Source organism: Mchenga conophoros, linkage group LG7 (assembly GCF_057382185.1).
Source record: "Mchenga conophoros isolate Kocher_MC1m ecotype Shallow Benthic linkage group LG7, M_conophoros_male_GT1.1, whole genome shotgun sequence".
Lineage (NCBI taxonomy): Eukaryota > Metazoa > Chordata > Actinopteri > Cichliformes > Cichlidae > Mchenga > Mchenga conophoros.
The window spans coordinates 65,516,190-65,535,246 of NC_140532.1; the positions used below are offsets into that span (position 1 = coordinate 65,516,190).

The 19,057-nt window shown below is 40.6% G+C and overlaps 2 protein-coding genes across 2 annotated transcripts; both read left to right on the forward strand.

Moving 5' to 3' along the window:
* Positions 1–360: 360 nt before the first annotated feature.
* On the forward strand, positions 361–8,064 carry LOC146571580 (uncharacterized). The gene is made up of 2 exons (XM_085280830.1): positions 361–967; positions 5,269–8,064. Exon 2 carries the CDS (start codon positions 5,561–5,563, stop codon positions 7,121–7,123), a length of 1,563 nt encoding a protein of 520 aa, XP_085136956.1. The 5' UTR covers positions 361–967; positions 5,269–5,560; the 3' UTR covers positions 7,124–8,064.
* Positions 8,065–11,732: 3,668 nt separating this feature from the next.
* myod1 (myogenic differentiation 1) lies at positions 11,733–14,154 on the forward strand. Its single transcript, XM_085280831.1, has 3 exons — positions 11,733–12,449; positions 13,124–13,205; positions 13,901–14,154. The coding sequence occupies exons 1-3, from the start codon at positions 11,862–11,864 to the stop codon at positions 14,128–14,130; spliced, it is 900 nt and encodes a 299-aa protein (XP_085136957.1). The 5' UTR covers positions 11,733–11,861; the 3' UTR covers positions 14,131–14,154.
* Positions 14,155–19,057: the final 4,903 nt, after the last annotated feature.

Consider the following 19,057-nt stretch of genomic DNA (forward strand, 5'->3'; position numbering starts at 1 on the left):
CCATGGAAAAAACAGACATTACCCGGAGGTCAGGGTCAAGAGCATTTGCTGCCCAGGGACACCTCAGTAGGCACGAGATGCCGTGATGAGCACTGCTGCTGTGGTAGAAGCCTCGTGGGTCCTGATGGCCATTTAAATTATCCAGTATGAGGAGCTGACTTGTGGATCCATTTTGAAACAATATTTACGATCTGAACTTTATCTGTGAGACAGAGAAGCTTCAGTCTGCAACTGCCTTCTCGTTTTACTCCGACAGCAACCTCACGTTCATCCCGGAACGTCTCAGCACGAGGATTTATTTCCCCCCCGCTATCCGTCATTTTGTCAGAGCAGGTGTTTCTATCTCTGCGTTTCTGTTACAGGAAAAATGATTCTATGTTTCTTTACCTTCTTTTAAATGTACAAAGATGCCTTTTGTCTGCCCTTTGCCTATGGTTAGATTAGTTTAGAATGATCTTTTTAGACTTTCCCAGCAAAGACATCTTGTTTCTGGGACATATTGTTTTAGATTGTTTTATCTCTCACAGCCTTCTCCCAGCTCTCTGCTGACGAGACTAGCGCCACATATGGAGTTGTTTATTTTATTTGTTTTGTATTTTCTTATCCTGTTCTCACTGTCTTTCCTATAAAAATTACCAAGCCACTGTGCATGGTGTGAGTTGTTCTTAGCAGCTCACCCGTGTACACGTTTGATAAAGAAAGTAACTTTGTCTCATTGTGTCTTTATTTCTCCTGGGTTTTTTACAGAGTTTTCCCCCAACATTTCTTGGTCCTTCGACAGCCGGATCACCTCCATCGTGTCCCATCTCCGTGACCAGTCCACGTTGTTCGCCTGTCGACAGCCCACACACCAGGTGTGTGGAAAAAGACCAAGAGCGTTAAATTCGGGTCTTGGCCAACGTCTTAGAAAGCGACCCACGGTGGTGGGACCCGATCGAGGTGGACCAGACCCGGCGACACCGACCAGGTAGATACAGACACACTGACACAATCTTGCGTAAAAGCGCATTTTGAATTCAGGGAATTTAAAATAGCGGAAGTAGCTCGTCGACTGGTAGCTCTGGGAGCTCGTCGACTGGTAGCATAGCTCGTCGACTGGAAGCTTTGGAAGCTCGTCGACTGGTAGCTTTGGAGCTCTGGGTAGCTCCCCCAGCTGGGTCTAGACTGGGTCTAGGGAGTAAGTAGCTCTGGGAGCTCCCCTTATTATAAGGGTTCCGGTCGCGCGCGTCGAAGCTGTGAATGTGAATGTGTGTGTGTGTATTGTTTTAATTAATGGAGCAAGCTGAATTTTCACGGTCCAATAAGAGACTGAGCTGCTCCTACTGTGTTTTTCTTTTACTGCTATTCACTGACGTGCTGGTGAGTTGAGAGAACGGTCGAGTTCCGTCTCGTAAAGTTCACACCGCTTTTGGAAATAGTCCGAAAGTAGAAGGGCGTGTGAGCAACCACTCTCGTCTCTAATACCAGCGAAGGTGATAGCAGCTGTATTGTGTATATATTACTTAAACAAAAATAAATACATAAATAAGATGGGTAATCAAGCAAGTGAAATTAAAACTCACTCCTGCTGACGAGCAGTGGTGAGAAAAGAAAAGTCCAGACGCCGGACAAAAACAGTGTCTGTAAACTGAGAGATTTAAGAAAACAAAATATAAACAGTCAGAAGAACAGAACTCAACTGCCAGTTTAGTAAAACCAGAAGACGAGACACTGTGCAGTTCCCACAACCCTTTTAGAAAGCCATCACTCATTCCTGCAGCCGCATCTGCAGCAACACCCATATCAGGAAGAACTTAATAATCCCTTATTAAGTGAAAACTAGAGATCAAAGTAGTTTGAAGTAGTTTAAAAGGGTTGAAAACAGACCCCACTGAGTAGATATAAATATAAAAAGTACGAAATAAAGATGAACAAAGGGAAAGTTACAGTAGAAATTATCTTTAGAATATTTGAAATTAATAATAGCAAGGATAACAACCTGTAAAGTGATATTAACAATGAAACACAGTTGGCATGATGACCATGCCCACAATGTATAAAATGAATATAAAGCAGATAATTCACACGAAAATATTTTAATAACATAAATAAAGTATATTAAGGCTGTGTCACTGTTCAGCCAAGGACAGTGTGTGAAAAGGTAACTGTCTCCACCCTGGGAAAAGGATGATTCTGCAGGTCATCTGAAGCCCTTGATGGATACAAAATAAAATATAAATATTATAATAGAACTGCCTGGTCCGCCATGCAACAGAGAGAACAAATGTGACCGCAGATTGGATGAATTCAAAATTATCTGTTTACTGAATAAGATGATCCTAACTATCAAATTGGCTCAGTAGTAGTATAGTGGTACACACTGATAAAATATTATAATATGCTATTACTGTTATATAAGACAAAGAGGATAATATTAACAATGACATAATATTAATATGAAGAGGCACCTTAATCGGTTATGATGTGAGGTGAATAATTGTTAAGCAGTAGTCTGCATCAAGCTTAAGGTTTGCTGAAACTCAGTGTAATGACATGTGAGATGAAGACAATACAGAGAATAACTAAACTAATGAAGTGCATAGAGGCACTTGACCAGCTTGAAACCTATCATCCTAGAATGACACATTGCTGAGATATAGAGCACACCTATAATAACAACCAATAAGCAAAACCCTGTAGACAACAGCTAAAACTACAGGATTGAGAAGCTGAATTAAATATGTAGACACTGCTAAGCTGATGAGCATGTTCCACATTTTCTTTTCTTTTTATTTATTTGTTTCTTTTAGAGCAGAAGCTGCTGTAACACACCCAAAGAAAGACTCTAGGTCTGACCAACCGTCTCAGTCGTGGGCAAAAAGATGTCAGTCAATAAAATTCTAAAAGATAATTTATTGACAAAAACTATATCAAGAGATAAAAGATAAAACAGTCCAGTGTCCCACTTAAGAATTGTATAAAAACACACAGTCCCAAGGCCAGAGCCAGCTATGCCACACAGCCAAGTTGCACTCCACATGTTGCCTTTAACGGGGTTAGAAGTCGTCCTTGGAGACCCACCACCCTGCAAGCATATAGTCAGTGGTCACTCAAGCCTCTGCAACCCTGCTGCCTTTAGGCTGTGGCATATAATAGGCCCTGGACTGCACAGAGAGACAAAACGACACACTTAATATAAAATTCATAGGGCAAAACCCGTCCATCCCAAACATATCTGATTTCATCACATTACATACCTGCACAGAGAGACAAAACAACACAGCAGTGTTTGTAGTGTGGGCTATATGTAGACCAGTGTATCAGTGCAATCAAGTACACCTGCCTCTAATTAGTCCAACCCCATTCCAGCCATTGGCTCACCAAAAATGTGACACACACAAAACCACTCCCAACCCAGTGCAACTTCACACAATAATATGGAGCAGAATTAACACAGGCACATTAGTCTACCATGTTACAAGCTGCATGCTATTACAAGCCAACATATGCAGACTTCTGCCTTGTTCGGGTGGCAGCATTTTTCTTTTTTCTTTTGTGTCCTGACACGTTTATGTTTTTTGTTTTTGTTTGATTATTTTGTTGGTTTTGGAAACGAATTTAAACGAACTTGTGACAATACTTGAGAGTCACAGTGACACATAGTGATAGGCATATGATTGAAAAATGCCTAGGTTTAGAGCTGTGAGCTATGCAAAGTTAAATATATATATACATATATATATATGTATAAATGGGAAACAACCCTAACTTGAAAGTTTGAAATGTGTGAGATCCATGAATTGTTTGAAAAACTAGAAATTATTTAAAACTGCCTTAAGTGAAAATGTAGAGTTGCATCTATTCTCCCAAACCAAGACAAACAAAAAAGAAGAAGCTTTCTGTAACTTCAAAATAAGGCTGACTGTTGACAATAGACTAAAACACTAATCCACAGGTGGCTATCAGGAACAGAGAGGCGAGCAAAGTCACAAACACTAAGGCTGCAGACAGCCACGCAGAAACAGCAGATAACATAGAGACAACGCCTGCTAGAACCGTGGAGAGGAAGGTCACTTCCCACGAGATTGTAGGAGTAGAGGACAAATTAGTTGCAAAGTCAGCTTCAGGCCACACAACTGTACAACAATTAACTGCCCTTTTAGAACTAGTACACACAGCAAGTGGCCGCAGGTGCTTTATTAAATGCATATATGACCCGTCATGCCATTCTTTTCTGGTATTACACCTGAGTGCCAGAAACCGACCGAGTATCACAACATTCTGAGATTTAAACAAACTCCAGGCCCAGATCCACCTTATGATCAGCAAGTGTGGAAGCTAGGAGAACAGCATTTGACCTTACAGCACAGGCCGAAATCGTGTAGGTTACGCAGTAACCACAGATAGTAAAATAATAGAAGCAAAACCACTTTCTTCTTCATGTCCTGCACAGAGCGCTGAGCTGATAGCTGTGATACGCGAAAGCTAAATACACAAAGACAAACTAATAAACATACATACAGACAGCCAGTATGTTTTCTCTGCTGTGCATCATTTTGCAAAAAATTTGGCATAACAGAGGAATGATTACACCAACTGGCAAACCAGCATGCCAACCTCTTACAACGCCTACTGACTCTTTCATTACTACAGGCAACAATTTTGCTGACAGAGCAGCAAAATAGGCGGCACAACAGGCAAACATCACATTGATGGCAGTAAACACACATCAGATTCCACTGGATGTGTTGAAAAATGAACAAAAAGCAGCAAGCACAGCAGAGCAGGCAAAATGGCTAAAACACGGTGCAGTTCTGACAAACGACTTAATGATGTGTTATGGCAAGCCAGTGTTGCCAAAATTCCTCCACAAAGTGGCGGCATTAGTGACTCATGGCTGTACGCATTTGTCAACGGGGGGACTGACCAGTATTGTCAACTCTCATTTCTACACTGTAAATTCTACACAATACTCTCATTTCTACACTGTAAATTCTACACTGTAAATTTTGAAACCTCAGCAAAACAATTTGTCAGAACATGCATGACGTGTCAAAAATATAATGCTCAGGGAAACCTGAGACCACACAATCCATATGGACTTTATTGAGCTAAATGAATGCCAAGGGTAAAAATACACCCTAGTGGTTATAGATGTATTCTCAAAGTGGCCAGAAATCTACCCAGTGAAAAAGGCAGATACAATTTCAGTAGCAAAATGTATGTCTAAGTTGTAGGAAAATAAAGAGATGATTGTAAATGACGAAGAATGTAATGATGTCTATCAAGTGTCTTGCAGACTAAAGCCCGGTGACTGGGTTCTGATCAAGGTGCTCCAAAGGAAAAACTGGAGCACACCCAGGTGGGAGGGGCCATACCAAGTCCTCCTCACTACACCGACCGCTTGCAAAATTGCGGGACGACCATCCTGGATCCATCAGAGTCACTGCAGGCGAGTCAGTGAAGCCATCTAAACACAGCTGACGGCAGGCTTGCCCGCTTGTTGTGATCTCGCCCGGTGGAGGGGTCAGCTTTCCTGGCCGGGGGGTCTACTCGCGACAGGAGGGTGTGTTCCGTCGTCATGAGGTGGTGGCTCTTATCAACTGCAGCGGCCCTGACCATGGCCGGGCTCCTCACCTTTGCTTCCATGAGGGACAACAAGTCACGCTATATGGAGAAAAGGCAGACACTGTATGACAAAGGAAAGTACACCAAGTTTCCCCATGGCTACGCCACTAACTTCTGGTGGCAGTTTATGAACACTACAGCTCACTTGAATAACAAAACTGACTGCTATGCATGTACCCATATGCCCCTATCCTCGCAGACGTCTGGCCTGTGGCCGTACAGCATACCTGAAGATCGCAGTTGGTGCCTGTTGGGCCTGGCAACACATCCAGGCTACGGTACTCTTTGGTCCAAAGCCAACTACAGCATCCCAGCGAAAGCAACCTGGAGGTCATCATCACTCACAAATGTGAACTGTTCCGGACAGACCTACCTACTGACCTGGCCCCAAGTCTCAGACCCGCTGCCTGATGTAATTCTACTGAACAAACTGAACGCATCACAACTGCCAGTATGTGTGATGAACAATGGCTCGCGGGCAGTGGGGGAGCTGCCTACTCACCTATGTAAGCACATATACACTTTCTGCCCACCAAGGAACGAGAGGAAGTGTATGGCCTGTTCAATCAACGCCACCTGTGCCAGTAACGCGACGCTGATGGGCCTAAACTGTCGCTCCGACTACAGCTACCGAATGCCACTACAAACAAAGACTCAGTACCAGACAGGATGTGCACGGACGGCACCCAGCAGCAGAGGAACCAGAGTTTTGGCTGACTGGTACTTCCTATGTGGCAACAAGGCTTATCTGTCACTCCCTGAAGGTTGGGGAGGTCTGTGCGCCCTGGTGGAATTATCAGATCACGTTTTCTTCATGCAACGTGTTGCACATCACCCAAGCCGCCGACAGAGACGTGAAGTGGACTTCACCTCACCCAATTCTTTCGGCATTACTGTGGACACTGGAGTGCCGGGAGAGTTTCGCATCTGGGGAGGTGGAGTGAAATTCTTACAGAGCTTGATCCCCGGCATTGGAGTTGCCGAGGTGCGGGATCATGTGGAAATCAACCGATATGCTCTGCTACGACACATCAACTTGACTAAGACCCTGGGAACCGCCTTAGCAGGAGAACAGCAGGCCATCAGAACGATGGTGCTGCAGAACAGACTGACACTAGACCTGCTAACAGCATCACAAGGAGGAGTTTGCAAGCTGATCGGGGAAACATGTTGCACTTTTATCCCTGATGGATACGAAACTGGAGGAGACATTTATGAAGCTTTGCAGAATTTGACCGCTCTGCAAAAATATGTCACTGAACACACACCTGGAGCAGCTACAGCACAAAGCTGGCTGGACTGGCTGTTCAGCGGTTCATGGCTGGCTGCTGTAGCAAAGCCATTTTTCCTTCTAGGTCTCATCATGATAGCACTGCTCATATTAGTGTTGTGTGTGTTGCCATGCCTAAGAGTAATGATTTCAAAGATGATAACAACTACAATGACTGCTTATGTTGCCGTGCCTCAAGAAGAACAACATCCCGTTGCAATTCTGTTAGAGGAGAACTTGTACTAGCTGCTAATAAATGACGTGGTGATTAAAAATGACTTGTCAAGTGATCATGCACTGATTAAAACATTAGTAGGTTATGCAAGTTTTCATGCTTTTATTTTTTTTTGAAGTCTTGACTTTTAAACATAAAGTTTTTCATTTTTATAACGTTTTCATACTTTTATTTTTTGTAAGTTTTCATTTTAAATATAAGGTTTTCATCCTTGTATTTTTTGAAGTTTTCATTTTACATATTAGGTTTTCATCATTTTTTTTAAATACAAAGTTTTCATTTTAGTTTTCATCCTTTTATTTTTTGTAGTTTTAGTTTTATTATTTTTTCTTGTTTATTCCACTTGTTATTTCATTTACTATGATTTTCATTTACTATGTTTTTCTTTTATTATTTTCTTTGTTTTATTCTTTAGACCAAATGACTGCCATTTCTGCTATGCTGACATTTTGAAAATTTTGGAAATTAAAAAAATTGCCTAAGATACTTAATAAATAACCTTCATAGACAATTGTTGTATACATTTAAAATAAGTTAAAACAGGAGGGAATGTTACAGGAAAAATGATTCTATGTTTCTTTACCTTCTTTTAAATGTACAAAGATGCCTTTTGTCTGCCCTTTGCCTATGGTTAGATTAGTTTAGAATGATCTTTTTAGACTTTCCCAGCAAAGACATCTTGTTTCTGGGACATATTGTTTTAGATTGTTTTATCTCTCACAGCCTTCTCCCAGCTCTCTGCTGACGAGACTAGCGCCACATATGGAGTTGTTTATTTTATTTGTTTTGTATTTTCTTATCCTGTTCTCACTGTCTTTCCTATAAAAATTACCAAGCCACTGTGCATGGTGTGAGTTGTTCTTAGCAGCTCACCCGTGTACACGTTTGATAAAGAAAGTAACTTTGTCTCATTGTGTCTTTATTTCTCCTGGGTTTTTTACAGAGTTTTCCCCCAACAGTTTCTTTTCTTTTTTCAAACGGCAGATATCTCATTTTAGAATGAAGCTCTTCATTTGGGGCAGGCGTTAGTGATCGGACGGAGTGAGGCGGTGGAGGAAAGGGTGAGGGTAGGTTAAACCCCCGGAGACCTGCCCCTGACTCTGGCCATAAGCCAGTCAGGGTGTACATTTCCCCCCCCCCCTGAGTTCCGGAAAATTGGCGAGATTAATGCTGTGGCAGAGGGATGGTGGTGCTGATGGCGTTTCCAGATGGCCAGTGGATTCGGCGGTGGTGGCGTTGGCGCGTCACAGCGTGGCCTCCGACCGCAGCCCCGGCTTTATGAGTCGTGTAAAATTGCTTCAGGCCTGAGGCCCGGGCCCAGTCAGCAGCAGTTTGGGACACCTTGTTATCTGTCTCTCAAATACTGTGTCCCTCCACAGGACAGCATTTCCCATTAGTTTGGTTTTTATGTTTCATTTCATTCAGTTAAAGTGCAAAGACTTCTGCTGAGGATCATTTTGCTTTGAAGTGACATAAATAACATCCCCAGACTGCTTTAAATACAGCAAGGATGCTTAAATAACAGGAACATATCATGGAGAAAGACTCAGTTACAAACACTGCAACAAAAGTGGGTCAACTTAGTTGGAGTGTCAAGTGTAAAGAAGGTCTGCCAATCTTTGATACCATATGAAAGTTTTCAGTGAAAAACAAAGTTTATGAGTCTACTGGCCTGCCTCAGAACCTTGAGCAATATGTATCGGTGAGAGAACCATGTTTTTGGAGCCTTGTTATGAAAAGAGTGAAAAATGTAAAGGTCTCTATGAGAGTGGATTAGCACAACACCAGAAGTTCAGCCTCTGGGAGCAGGAATGTGGAAATCTGCACATTAGATTCAAAAGTAGAAGTTCAGATTAGCAGAGGTGAAGCTTAGCCAATAGCTCGAGCTACACCCACCTGTATTTCCACCCACCTGTCATTCCATGTGGCCATGCACCTCATAAACAGAACTGTTTTTGCAGCAGCTTGGAAACATGTTTATTTCTGCTTCAACATTAGACATTTTAATTTCTTCATCTTTTGGCTATAGGGAGTCGCCACCATGGATCATTTGCTTCTATCCCTAGCATCTTCCTCTGTTACACCAACCCCCTGCATGTCCACTGCATCCATGATGGATGATCCAACCGCAATTCAGTTAAATTCAATTCAATGAAAATCAATTGTATTATCCAAGCACAGTTACCGACAATCAGACAAGCACTTAGCGACAGTGGGAAGGAAAAACTTCCTTTTAGCAGCAAGAAACCTCTGGCAGAAGCTCAGGGAGGGGAAAACATCGTCCATAACCAGCTGGGGATGAGGGAAGGAAGACAGGACAAAGACATGCTGTGGAAGAGATCCAGAGATTAATCATAACTAATAATTAAACACAGAGTGACAATCCCCCAGGAGGGCTCAGTGTCACCTGTTCCAGCACTAACTCTATGCTTTATCAAAAATGAACATTTTGAAGGCTAATCTTAAAAGTAGAGCTAGTGTCTGTCTCTTAGATCCACATTGGGAGCTGGTTCTACAGAAGAGGGGCCTGAGTGCTGAAGGTTTTGCCTCCCATTCTACTTTCAATATTCTAGGTACCACGAATAAACCAGCAGTCTGAGAATGAAGTGCTCTGCAGGAACACAATCCAACATATTTGTTGAATATTTGCACTGAAAGACACATCCTGGTCAAAAATGCCTCCAAGATTCCTCACAGTGTTCATGTTCTTGAAGCAAACTTCATGTGTATAAGGATCTTTCTCGGCATGAAGCTGTGCTGCTGCTCACTGATCAACGCCTCTTCGCTTGTTAGTACATGTCCATCTCTATTTTCAGTCACTCTAACCTGTTCTCTAAGCAGTGTTTCTGCCTGGCCAAACAATACAAAAACACGGGAATTAGTCAATTAACTCATATTTGAAGCCTCAGATGAACATTGGAGGAACTGCAGGTTCTGGTTTTAATTTCATTTCCTTCATTATTATTTTTTTCACCCTAGAGATTGAAGCTTGGATTAAAAAAGAAAATAACGTGGAGTTTCAGGGGTCTTTGTGATTCATTTTAACTGGTGCATTGTGTATGTCACAGAACTGGAAAAAAAATGTGATAAAAAATAAAAAGTATTCTTTGCATTTTCCCCATTTTATCGCGTACTTATAGGAAAACCTACTTCAAGCATCATCTCAGCAAACAGCCTCTAACAACTGTTACCTCTGGATGAGTTCATAGCCTGCAAATTTCACCTCACGAGTAAAGAAGAGCGCGATATTCATCCTGCACACTGATGGCTGCTTCTTCGGCGCCCTCCAGCTGCTGCAGTTGTGCACTGCAGCTGCACAGCTGCCGGCGTGTTTTGGGAAAAGGGATAATGCGCATTTTGCAGTTTGTGGATGCAGCGGGTGCAGCGGTGACAGCTGAGAGGAGGAGGTCAGTCCTGGGTGCAGACAGTCGCAGGGGAAACACTGCATCTAAAAATAAACTCGGTGACATTTAAGTTGATTGCTCGGTTCACACTTTCATGCAGTATTTACACTTGAAAAGCGGCGCAGCAAAGACACGAAGCCTGATCGCTGTATGGAGACTTTCTATACAGTTGCATGAGTGATGCATCACTTATTGTGTTTTAATATAAATATATATTTGTTAATACTATTAATTGTTTTTTTTTGTGTGTGTGTTTTAAGCTGTATTTTCCCTTTTTCTTGGAGGAATAACTCTGCTCTGATAGGACGGTACAGAGGAGGTCAGAGGTTACAATTATATCTACATGCATATCTACATTCGACATATTTGTCGAATTAAATGAATAAACAAACAAATAAATACACAGATAAAATAATGAATAATGAAATATGAAATAATAATGAAATAATAAACCCATACCACATTATGACAATAATAATAATAATTATTATTATTATTAATATTAATTGTGATTTTTTTTCCTACATCAGTTATATTTAGCCTTTAATTTGTGTTTTTTTTTTGTCAACAGTTTTAACCTCCTACCACCAAGTTTAAATCTTCATTTTTTAATAATTAATTTTCAAAAATTGTTCTAATTTCCGTTCTTTGTTATTATTATAATTGTAAACGCCAGTGCATAGACACGTTTTTTACTTTGGTTTACAAAGGCGTTTTATAACTGAACTGTATATATTTTCATTTTTTATATGTTTTGTTATTAATTAACTCGAACATGTCGTCAGTCCATCTTGCAAATTAAATGCATTATAACGCCGTGAATAAAACTATTTAATTAATGACGTCATGATTCCTTAGAGGTCATTAATATTCATTCAAATTATACAAATAAAGCATGACAATGAACCAATACACAGAAAAGTATACCACATGGAATAATGACAGCTATTTAACAGATGCATATTTACTTTGCTGATATCGATACGCATTTTTTACATGTATGTATTAAACTTACATTTCCCACACGCCCCCCGCCGTGTGCAGCAGTACATTACTGCCCTGTGAGGGGTAATCGGACACTAATTACCGTGAAGCTGTAAACCCCTCCTGCCAGCAGCTGATTGGACAGACCTCGGTGGACTCCATTATCTTGAACCCGCCCCCCACTGTCCCAGGTATAAGGGGATCCAGGTCAACGGCTGGAGGGCAGATCAGTTTGTGACAGGACTGTACATTCCCTCAAAAGCCCCGAATCCTGCTTCACATTTCAGTTCTTCCCTAAAAAAGAGAGAAAAGTTTGGTCATCACTGGATTTTCTTCTTCCTGCTGTGTTCTGGACTGAACCATGGAGTTGTCGGATATCTCTTTCCCCATCCCCACCGCTGATGATTTCTATGACGACCCCTGCTTTAACACCAGTGACATGCACTTCTTCGAGGACCTGGACCCGCGGCTGGTCCATGTGGGGCTGTTGAAGCCTGACGACTCCTCCTCTTCATCCTCATCCTCCCCTTCCTCCTCTTCCTCCTCCCCGTCCTCCCTCCTGCACCTCCACCACCATGCCGAGGTGGAGGACGACGAGCACGTCCGCGCCCCCAGCGGGCACCACCAGGCGGGCCGCTGCCTGCTCTGGGCCTGCAAGGCCTGCAAGAGGAAGACGACCAACGCGGACCGGCGGAAGGCGGCCACACTGCGGGAGCGCCGGCGGCTCAGCAAGGTCAACGACGCCTTCGAGACCCTAAAGCGCTGCACGACGGCCAACCCCAACCAGAGGCTGCCAAAGGTGGAGATCCTGCGCAACGCCATCAGCTACATCGAGTCCCTGCAGGCGCTGCTGCGCGGTGGCCAGGAAGACGGCTTCTACCCGGTGCTGGAGCACTACAGCGGGGACTCGGACGCATCCAGCCCCCGCTCCAACTGCTCCGACGGCATGGTGAGTTCAAGGAGCGACAGGTGTGAGAGCCGACCATCTTTTGAATTTAGCCAAAGGAATTGGGGATATTTTACTGTCTGCTCCAACTCTTATTTTAACTGATGTTTAATATTAATTTAATTCTTTTATTATGATGAATCGAGACAAATCAAGCAATTCGTTTTTTCTCTTATTCATGACGTTTAAATTTCATGTAAAATAGTGATTTAAAATAGAATCATTTAGCTGCCTGTGTGTAACTTTTTCATTACTGGCCATTTTGTGTCAGAATCGGAACGAAGCAAATTTAGTTTCAAAGTGTCTTTAAAACATTTTCTTTCGTCTCGACTCACCAAACACACAGGAAACAGATTTAAACCGTTTTTAGACCCCAGATGTAACAAACGGAGAGACGTGGATGAAAAAAAAATAATATCTGAGTTCAGGGACTTTATTAACGTGGTATGACACAAACAGCTACCGTGACTCAACCATTACCACACACACACACACACACACACACACACACACACACACACACACACACACACACACACACACACACACACACACACACACACACACACACACACACACACACTTATTTAGATTTATTTTCTAATCACTCTGCGGGGTTTCTCTGGTGGATTCTTTAGTGTCTCTGTCAATATTTAATTTTCTCTTTTCTTCTTCAGACGGATTTTAACGGCCCCACCTGTCAGACAACCAGAAGAGGAAGTTATGACAGCAGCTCTTATTTCTCCGAGACTCCAAACGGTAAGAAATGATTTTAATACGTGTTTAAAATAAACCACGCAGTAAAGTGACGGCAGTTAGCGGGGAAAGACAAATAGAAGACGCAATAAAAGCAGCAGGCCAATAAAACAGTTGATGCTGTGCTTTCTTTGAACTGATTCTTTATTTAATTGTTTAAAACGTAAAAGTTCAATGTTAATGGTAATTTTAATGTTAGGAGCAACGTATAAAAGTAAGATTATAAACCATACGCTGAATTAAAAGCTCATTTTTAATTTCAGCTGATGTAAAAAGAGAGCGTTTCTTCGTTTTTCTGTTTTTTTTTAGATCTTTTCGACAGTAAATGATTAATATATAATACAGAAGCTGAAATAGTGAGACAATATTCTGAGTTAAATTAAGCTCTGTAAAGCAGCCTAAATACAAAACAAGCGTGAAAACAATTAAACTAGATCTGTGATTAATGCAAACAACTAATTCGAAATAATTTGAAAATAAAGCTAGATTATTATTATTATCATTATTATTATTATTATTGGTTTGGGGTTTGTTTTGATGATGATGATGATTTGATTATGTTTTTTGTGTTTCCATAACAACAGTTTTGTCACCTTTGTCCCCCAATATGAATGATAGAAATAATTTTTTTCTTCAAAAACTCATAGTAGCCTAATGATTTTTTTTTTATTTACTATGATGTCTTGTTTTTTGTGCAGGCGGTCTGAAAAGCGAACGCAGTTCAGTGGTGTCCAGTCTGGACTGCCTGTCCAGCATTGTGGAGCGGATCTCCACCGATAACAGCAGCCTGCTGCCGCCTGCTGACGGCCCAGGATCCCCACCGACGACAACTGTGCCGGTGGGTGAAGCAGGCACTGCCCCGGCGACCACTCAGGTCTCGTCTCCGACTGCCAGTCAGGACCCCAGCCTGATTTACCAAGTCCTATAGACCCTCACACATAGATATTCAACTCGGAAATTACAATAAATTAAAAAAATCCCCAAATCTTGTCAAGCCATCCAGCCATAAGAACACACACACACACACACTGAAAATGATTATTTACACCAGCTGAACTGTGAAACCACCACTATGGTTGATCAGCTGCTTCTTATGTATTTATTCTCTTTAGATCAATGTATGGAAGCTCATTCCTGCCAGAAAAAAAGATCAGCAGTAAAAATCATTTTAAGTGTTTTCAATTGAGTTGCCAAGAAAAAAATCCCGTGGCTGTGAGGTCTAATTAAAAGTACACATACCTAAGATTTATTTTCAGTTATTAGATATATGTTTAACAAAGGAATGATAAAATCTAGAATTACTGATTTCAAACTTATATGTAAAGAAAGATTTTTTTTAAGCGTCCAAACTAAACATCTCAATGTTTCATGATCAGATGCGGTTTGTTGATTCTACACGGAGACGCTAATAAAAGGAGGAGCCTGAAAAAAATGATTTTAAAAAGTCATAGTCAGGAGCTGAAGTCTTAATTTTGACCTTGTATGTCATACAAATGAAAAGTTGCTTTTATCATTCCAAAGTTACCTACATTAGTTAATTTTCCAAACAGGAATGAGCTTCCACAGCCACCCCAGATTCCTTTTCTTGTTTCTGAAATAAGTCGAGATCAGACCACTTAATTCTATAGTTACGTTTTAAATAGAAACCAGTTCGGTTCTTGCTGTATTTTTATTTAATTTTAAGTTATGAAAAATATTTTAAGCCTCAGCTTAGTCTTTCAGATGGATCCCCCACCTTCCCCACTCCAGCCTTCTGTGTATAGTCTAGCTGATGAAGGACGGAGGCCAAAAACCACCTATTAACATTCCTCCACTTTCGTCTATCTGAAGTCCGAAAGGCCCCAGCTGTTCGATTCCCTCAGGAGGAAAAAGGAACTACAGTAACTGTTTGACATTTTAGAAGGAAACTTGATGTAAAAGCACAAATTTCTGCAGTAAAAGCTTAACAGAATCCGGCCTGCGGGTACAGAAGTATTGTAGTGACTTTTTTTCCTCCCGTCAGTTTTGAAGTAGGTTCAGACCTCCTTCCTGTCCAAAACGGATTTTTAATTTCTTTCATTTGTCATTTCACTCACTGCAGCGGAGGACCACTTTTCTGTTTCTGTAAATATTCTGTAAATAAGAGCTGATTTGTTCCTACTGAAAGTATTAATTATGTATTTAATGTTTCTGTCTGTACGTGCTTTTGTTTGTTGTGAAAAATGTTAAACTTTATATTTATACATCTGAAAATGAGTGACAGTCTAAAGACAAATAAATGCTTATTTATACAAAATATATACATATGACTCTGACTTATGATGTCTTGTTTTTTTTTTAATGTCCAGAATTTATTTAGAAAATTTTATAATTTTTTGTGGGAAAATTTTCAAGAAAACGTTTTCATTGCCTTGATATTTAAAATAATTGAACACATAAATTTCAAAGCAGCTGGTGGTTTTTGTCCATAAAACTACTCATCTAAGATTACCACAAAGTAAAAGATCTCTCAGCAAAATTAGCAACATTTTAGGCACTATTGCTCCTATCAAGTCAGTGAGCTGGGATTTTTTATTCTAAACATGAACTACAGTTACAGCAACAGACATGGACGACTGGTTCCCCACACAACAACTCAATGTCCACTATGTGAAGCAGCCAAACACATGCCTGCTCCTCTCGTTAACTGAGATAAACTGCTGGCATATTTGTTTTACATCTATACTGTCCAGTCTCTCCTGGTGGACATGGCAACACGTTATTCACGGTTACATACAATTTTAGACTGATGTGGGCCAAAGCCTCGCACATACTTGCACATACTTTTCAAAAGGGCTGGGGGGAGTGGTATACGTACAAAAAACTTCAATTTTACAATGTTTATTTATTGGATGAAAAAGTTAAATGTCACCGTTATTATTGTCCGGCCGGAAACAAGCTGGGGATGTCCAAATTCAGAGGCTGCGTCCACCTGAGGACCCGGTGTTGTGCCAAAAAGTGATTGTCTGCCAAAAACTGATTGCCTGTATTTAAACTGCTATAAATAACTTGTTGGTCTATAATATGTGAAACATATGTCAAGTGTATCCCAAATGTATCAAGTCATCCTGAGCAACAAACAACATTCCTGTAACAAGGTAGAAGCCGCAATCACTTTTTGGCAGTGACTTTTATGTATCCTTTATTTATGCAGTTAAAAAAAAAATATTGTTGGCTTTTAAAATGTCTCTTTCAAGAGTAATCTGGCCAAGAGGACAAATGCAAAAATAGTTCTGTAAATATATTTTAAGTGGACAAACGGGAGCTGATTGATTATAATGTAAGTACAATAACACAGTTACAAAGATACTTGACAAACAGGTAAATTTTTAATTTGATATATAACCCCTTTGTAATACCTGTTCACCAAAGTCTATTTAGCAACATACATAACGATATTACACATAAAAAACACACGGAAACATTGGAAATCAGTTTTTGGCACAACACCGGCTCAGATATTTGAAGTTTACTCAGCTACTTTCTCCCTGGAAAATATGTTAAAAGTTTATTTTACGACCCAGAAAGAGTAATAAGAGCAATATTAAAACTAAGTAGATGCAGTAGTAGCCATTGTTGGAAACTGGAATTGGCTTGGCCGATATGGGATATGGTTTTTCAATTTTGTTGTCCGGGTGGAAAATCGGGAGAAATTCGGTAGAATGGTGGCTCCTGAAATTCGTGATTCTCCCGGAAAAATCGGGAGGGTTGGCATGTGGGCCTAGCATAGCCTGTAACGTTATTGTGACGGACACATTTTATGAGTGAACTTGACTTTAAGTGACTTACAGGTTTCTTTGAAAAATACTTTATTATATCCAGGGTCTTCCTTTTTGCTGCCGTCCTCCTCTCCTCCTCGCAGGTCCAGGCAGCGCAGGCTTGCTGCTGCTAAAACTAAACAGAGCTCCCTGAAAGGCTCAGCCAATCACATTGGATATGTTTGTCAAATGAGGAAGGACTCCAGCAGAGAACGTAATTGAACTCTTTCTGCACCACAAGGTGAATGAGACGTTGACAGATCGGTTTTTATCTTTGTATCGGGTAAGTACTTTAGTTAAGAGTGATGGTGACTGTCACAATAACTCTGTTAACAATTATAATATTCAAGTTATTTAAATCCCTAAATGACTAATGAAGGTTTGAGCTTTAAAACGCTTCTGAACAAACACAAACATTGTCCGATGCTGTTCCTGTGACCTTGACTTACATGCTGAGGCTCTGCTCCGTGGTACACAGACCAACATCGCCATCATGTGATTCTACAGAAGAACTGCAGCAATTGGCACCTCCAGGTTTTGGTGTGTTTAGTCCTTTGCACTGCTGCCAACATCAGCACACGTGCATTTGTGTCATCACTGGTATTTGTGACTCCTCATACTTGTTTGTGTTTTTCCTTTTTGGTGAATAAAATAATGTTTAGCAATTTAGCTTGTCTTGTCTCCCGCCATTGTCACTGGCTGTGTGGCAGCTTGTGACAAAATAACAGTGAAAGTGATCTTTTTCTTTTTTCCACAAATAAATCATTTTTTCCTAATTTTTTTCTGTTCAGGAATGCAGGTAAATATCAGTAATATGAAAAAATGTAATGTGCTTTCTAAACTTTTTTCAGCTTTTCTTCTAAAACTAATAAAAATGAATAGATAATGTGGAGCAGGGAAATTATTTTACTGCTATTGTTAAATAATTGTCATCATTACCATTGCATTAATAATATAATCTGGAGTTTATATTGCATTTAGAGGTTTAAACAGTGTGTCTTTCAGAAAGGCTAAAAGTAACAGGACAGGAAACAGGCTTGGAGAGTTTTGCAGAAGTGAAAGTTATTATGAGCAGCAGGCTAAGACGAGGCTTTAACAATGTAACAGATAGCTTTAAGAAGGCCTTAAGATGTTATGCATACAGTTATTATGTTGACCTTGTATTTCAGGTGCAGTTATGACTATTTTATACACAATGCATATCTGTGCTTATTAAAGAGTTGGAGCTCGGTCAATTAATTGGGGGTTGGAAGCTTTGTTCGGCGCGATGTCCGGACAATCTATTGTGCAAGTGACTTGGAGCCATAGAAGGAATTGCAATACATGCTTACAAAACACTTATATATCAGGTCATTTTATATTAAGGTTTTAGTAGAGGTTCTTGGTTAAAACATTTATTTAGTAGAAGACATACACATAGTCTCAGTGAGCCTCTGTCCTGGTGAAAGGTCAGAAGTGCAACAGGTGAATTGAGAAAGAGCATTTGAGGACGAGACACAGACAGTTAGTAGGTGAAGAGGTGACACAAAGAGCATGTGGGGTCAACACACACACACACATGAGTTAGATTTATTTAGAGGAGAGATTAGTCGTGTCTCGGCAAGAAAGAGGAACAATTCACTTTAAGACAAGAACGGAAAGTACCAGCCATGAAAATAGAAGATGATCTTCTGGGTTAAAAGCCATTGTGGTGTTGATCTGATCTATGTATAAAATGTATCTGTGACGCATGAAGGGGCGTCAGTAAATCAAACCCTGATGCTATAAAATATCTGTTCATGCTTTGATTAAGTTGAAGCTCAATTGCTGTCTGCGTACAGAGTTGTCTTCCCACACGTGTGTATTCATTAAAAATCATTGTTTGACCAAGAGCTTCTGGACCATGGGTGGTTTGTACTCTCCCTCCTCAATTGTGAACCTTAACAATAATAACAATAATGATATTTAAATATAATTTTTAGTAAAGTTACAGTAAGTTTTGTGAGGTTATTTAGTAGAAAAAAAGAATATTTTACTCCTAAATATATATTGATTAGTGTGTAATTATGTCTTTCACCAAACTGATGCATTCTCATAAAC

Coding starts and splice junctions, on each gene's coding strand:
- LOC146571580 (XM_085280830.1), top strand. CDS start 5,561: ATGAGGTGGTGGCTCTTATCAACTGCAGCGGCCCTGACCATGGCCGGG.
- myod1 (XM_085280831.1), top strand. CDS start 11,862: ATGGAGTTGTCGGATATCTCTTTCCCCATCCCCACCGCTGATGATTTC. Junction 12,450..13,123: donor CCAACTGCTCCGACGGCATG/GTGAGTTCAAGG, acceptor TTTCTTCTTCAG/ACGGATTTTAACGGCCCCAC. Junction 13,206..13,900: donor TTTCTCCGAGACTCCAAACG/GTAAGAAATGAT, acceptor TTTTTTGTGCAG/GCGGTCTGAAAAGCGAACGC.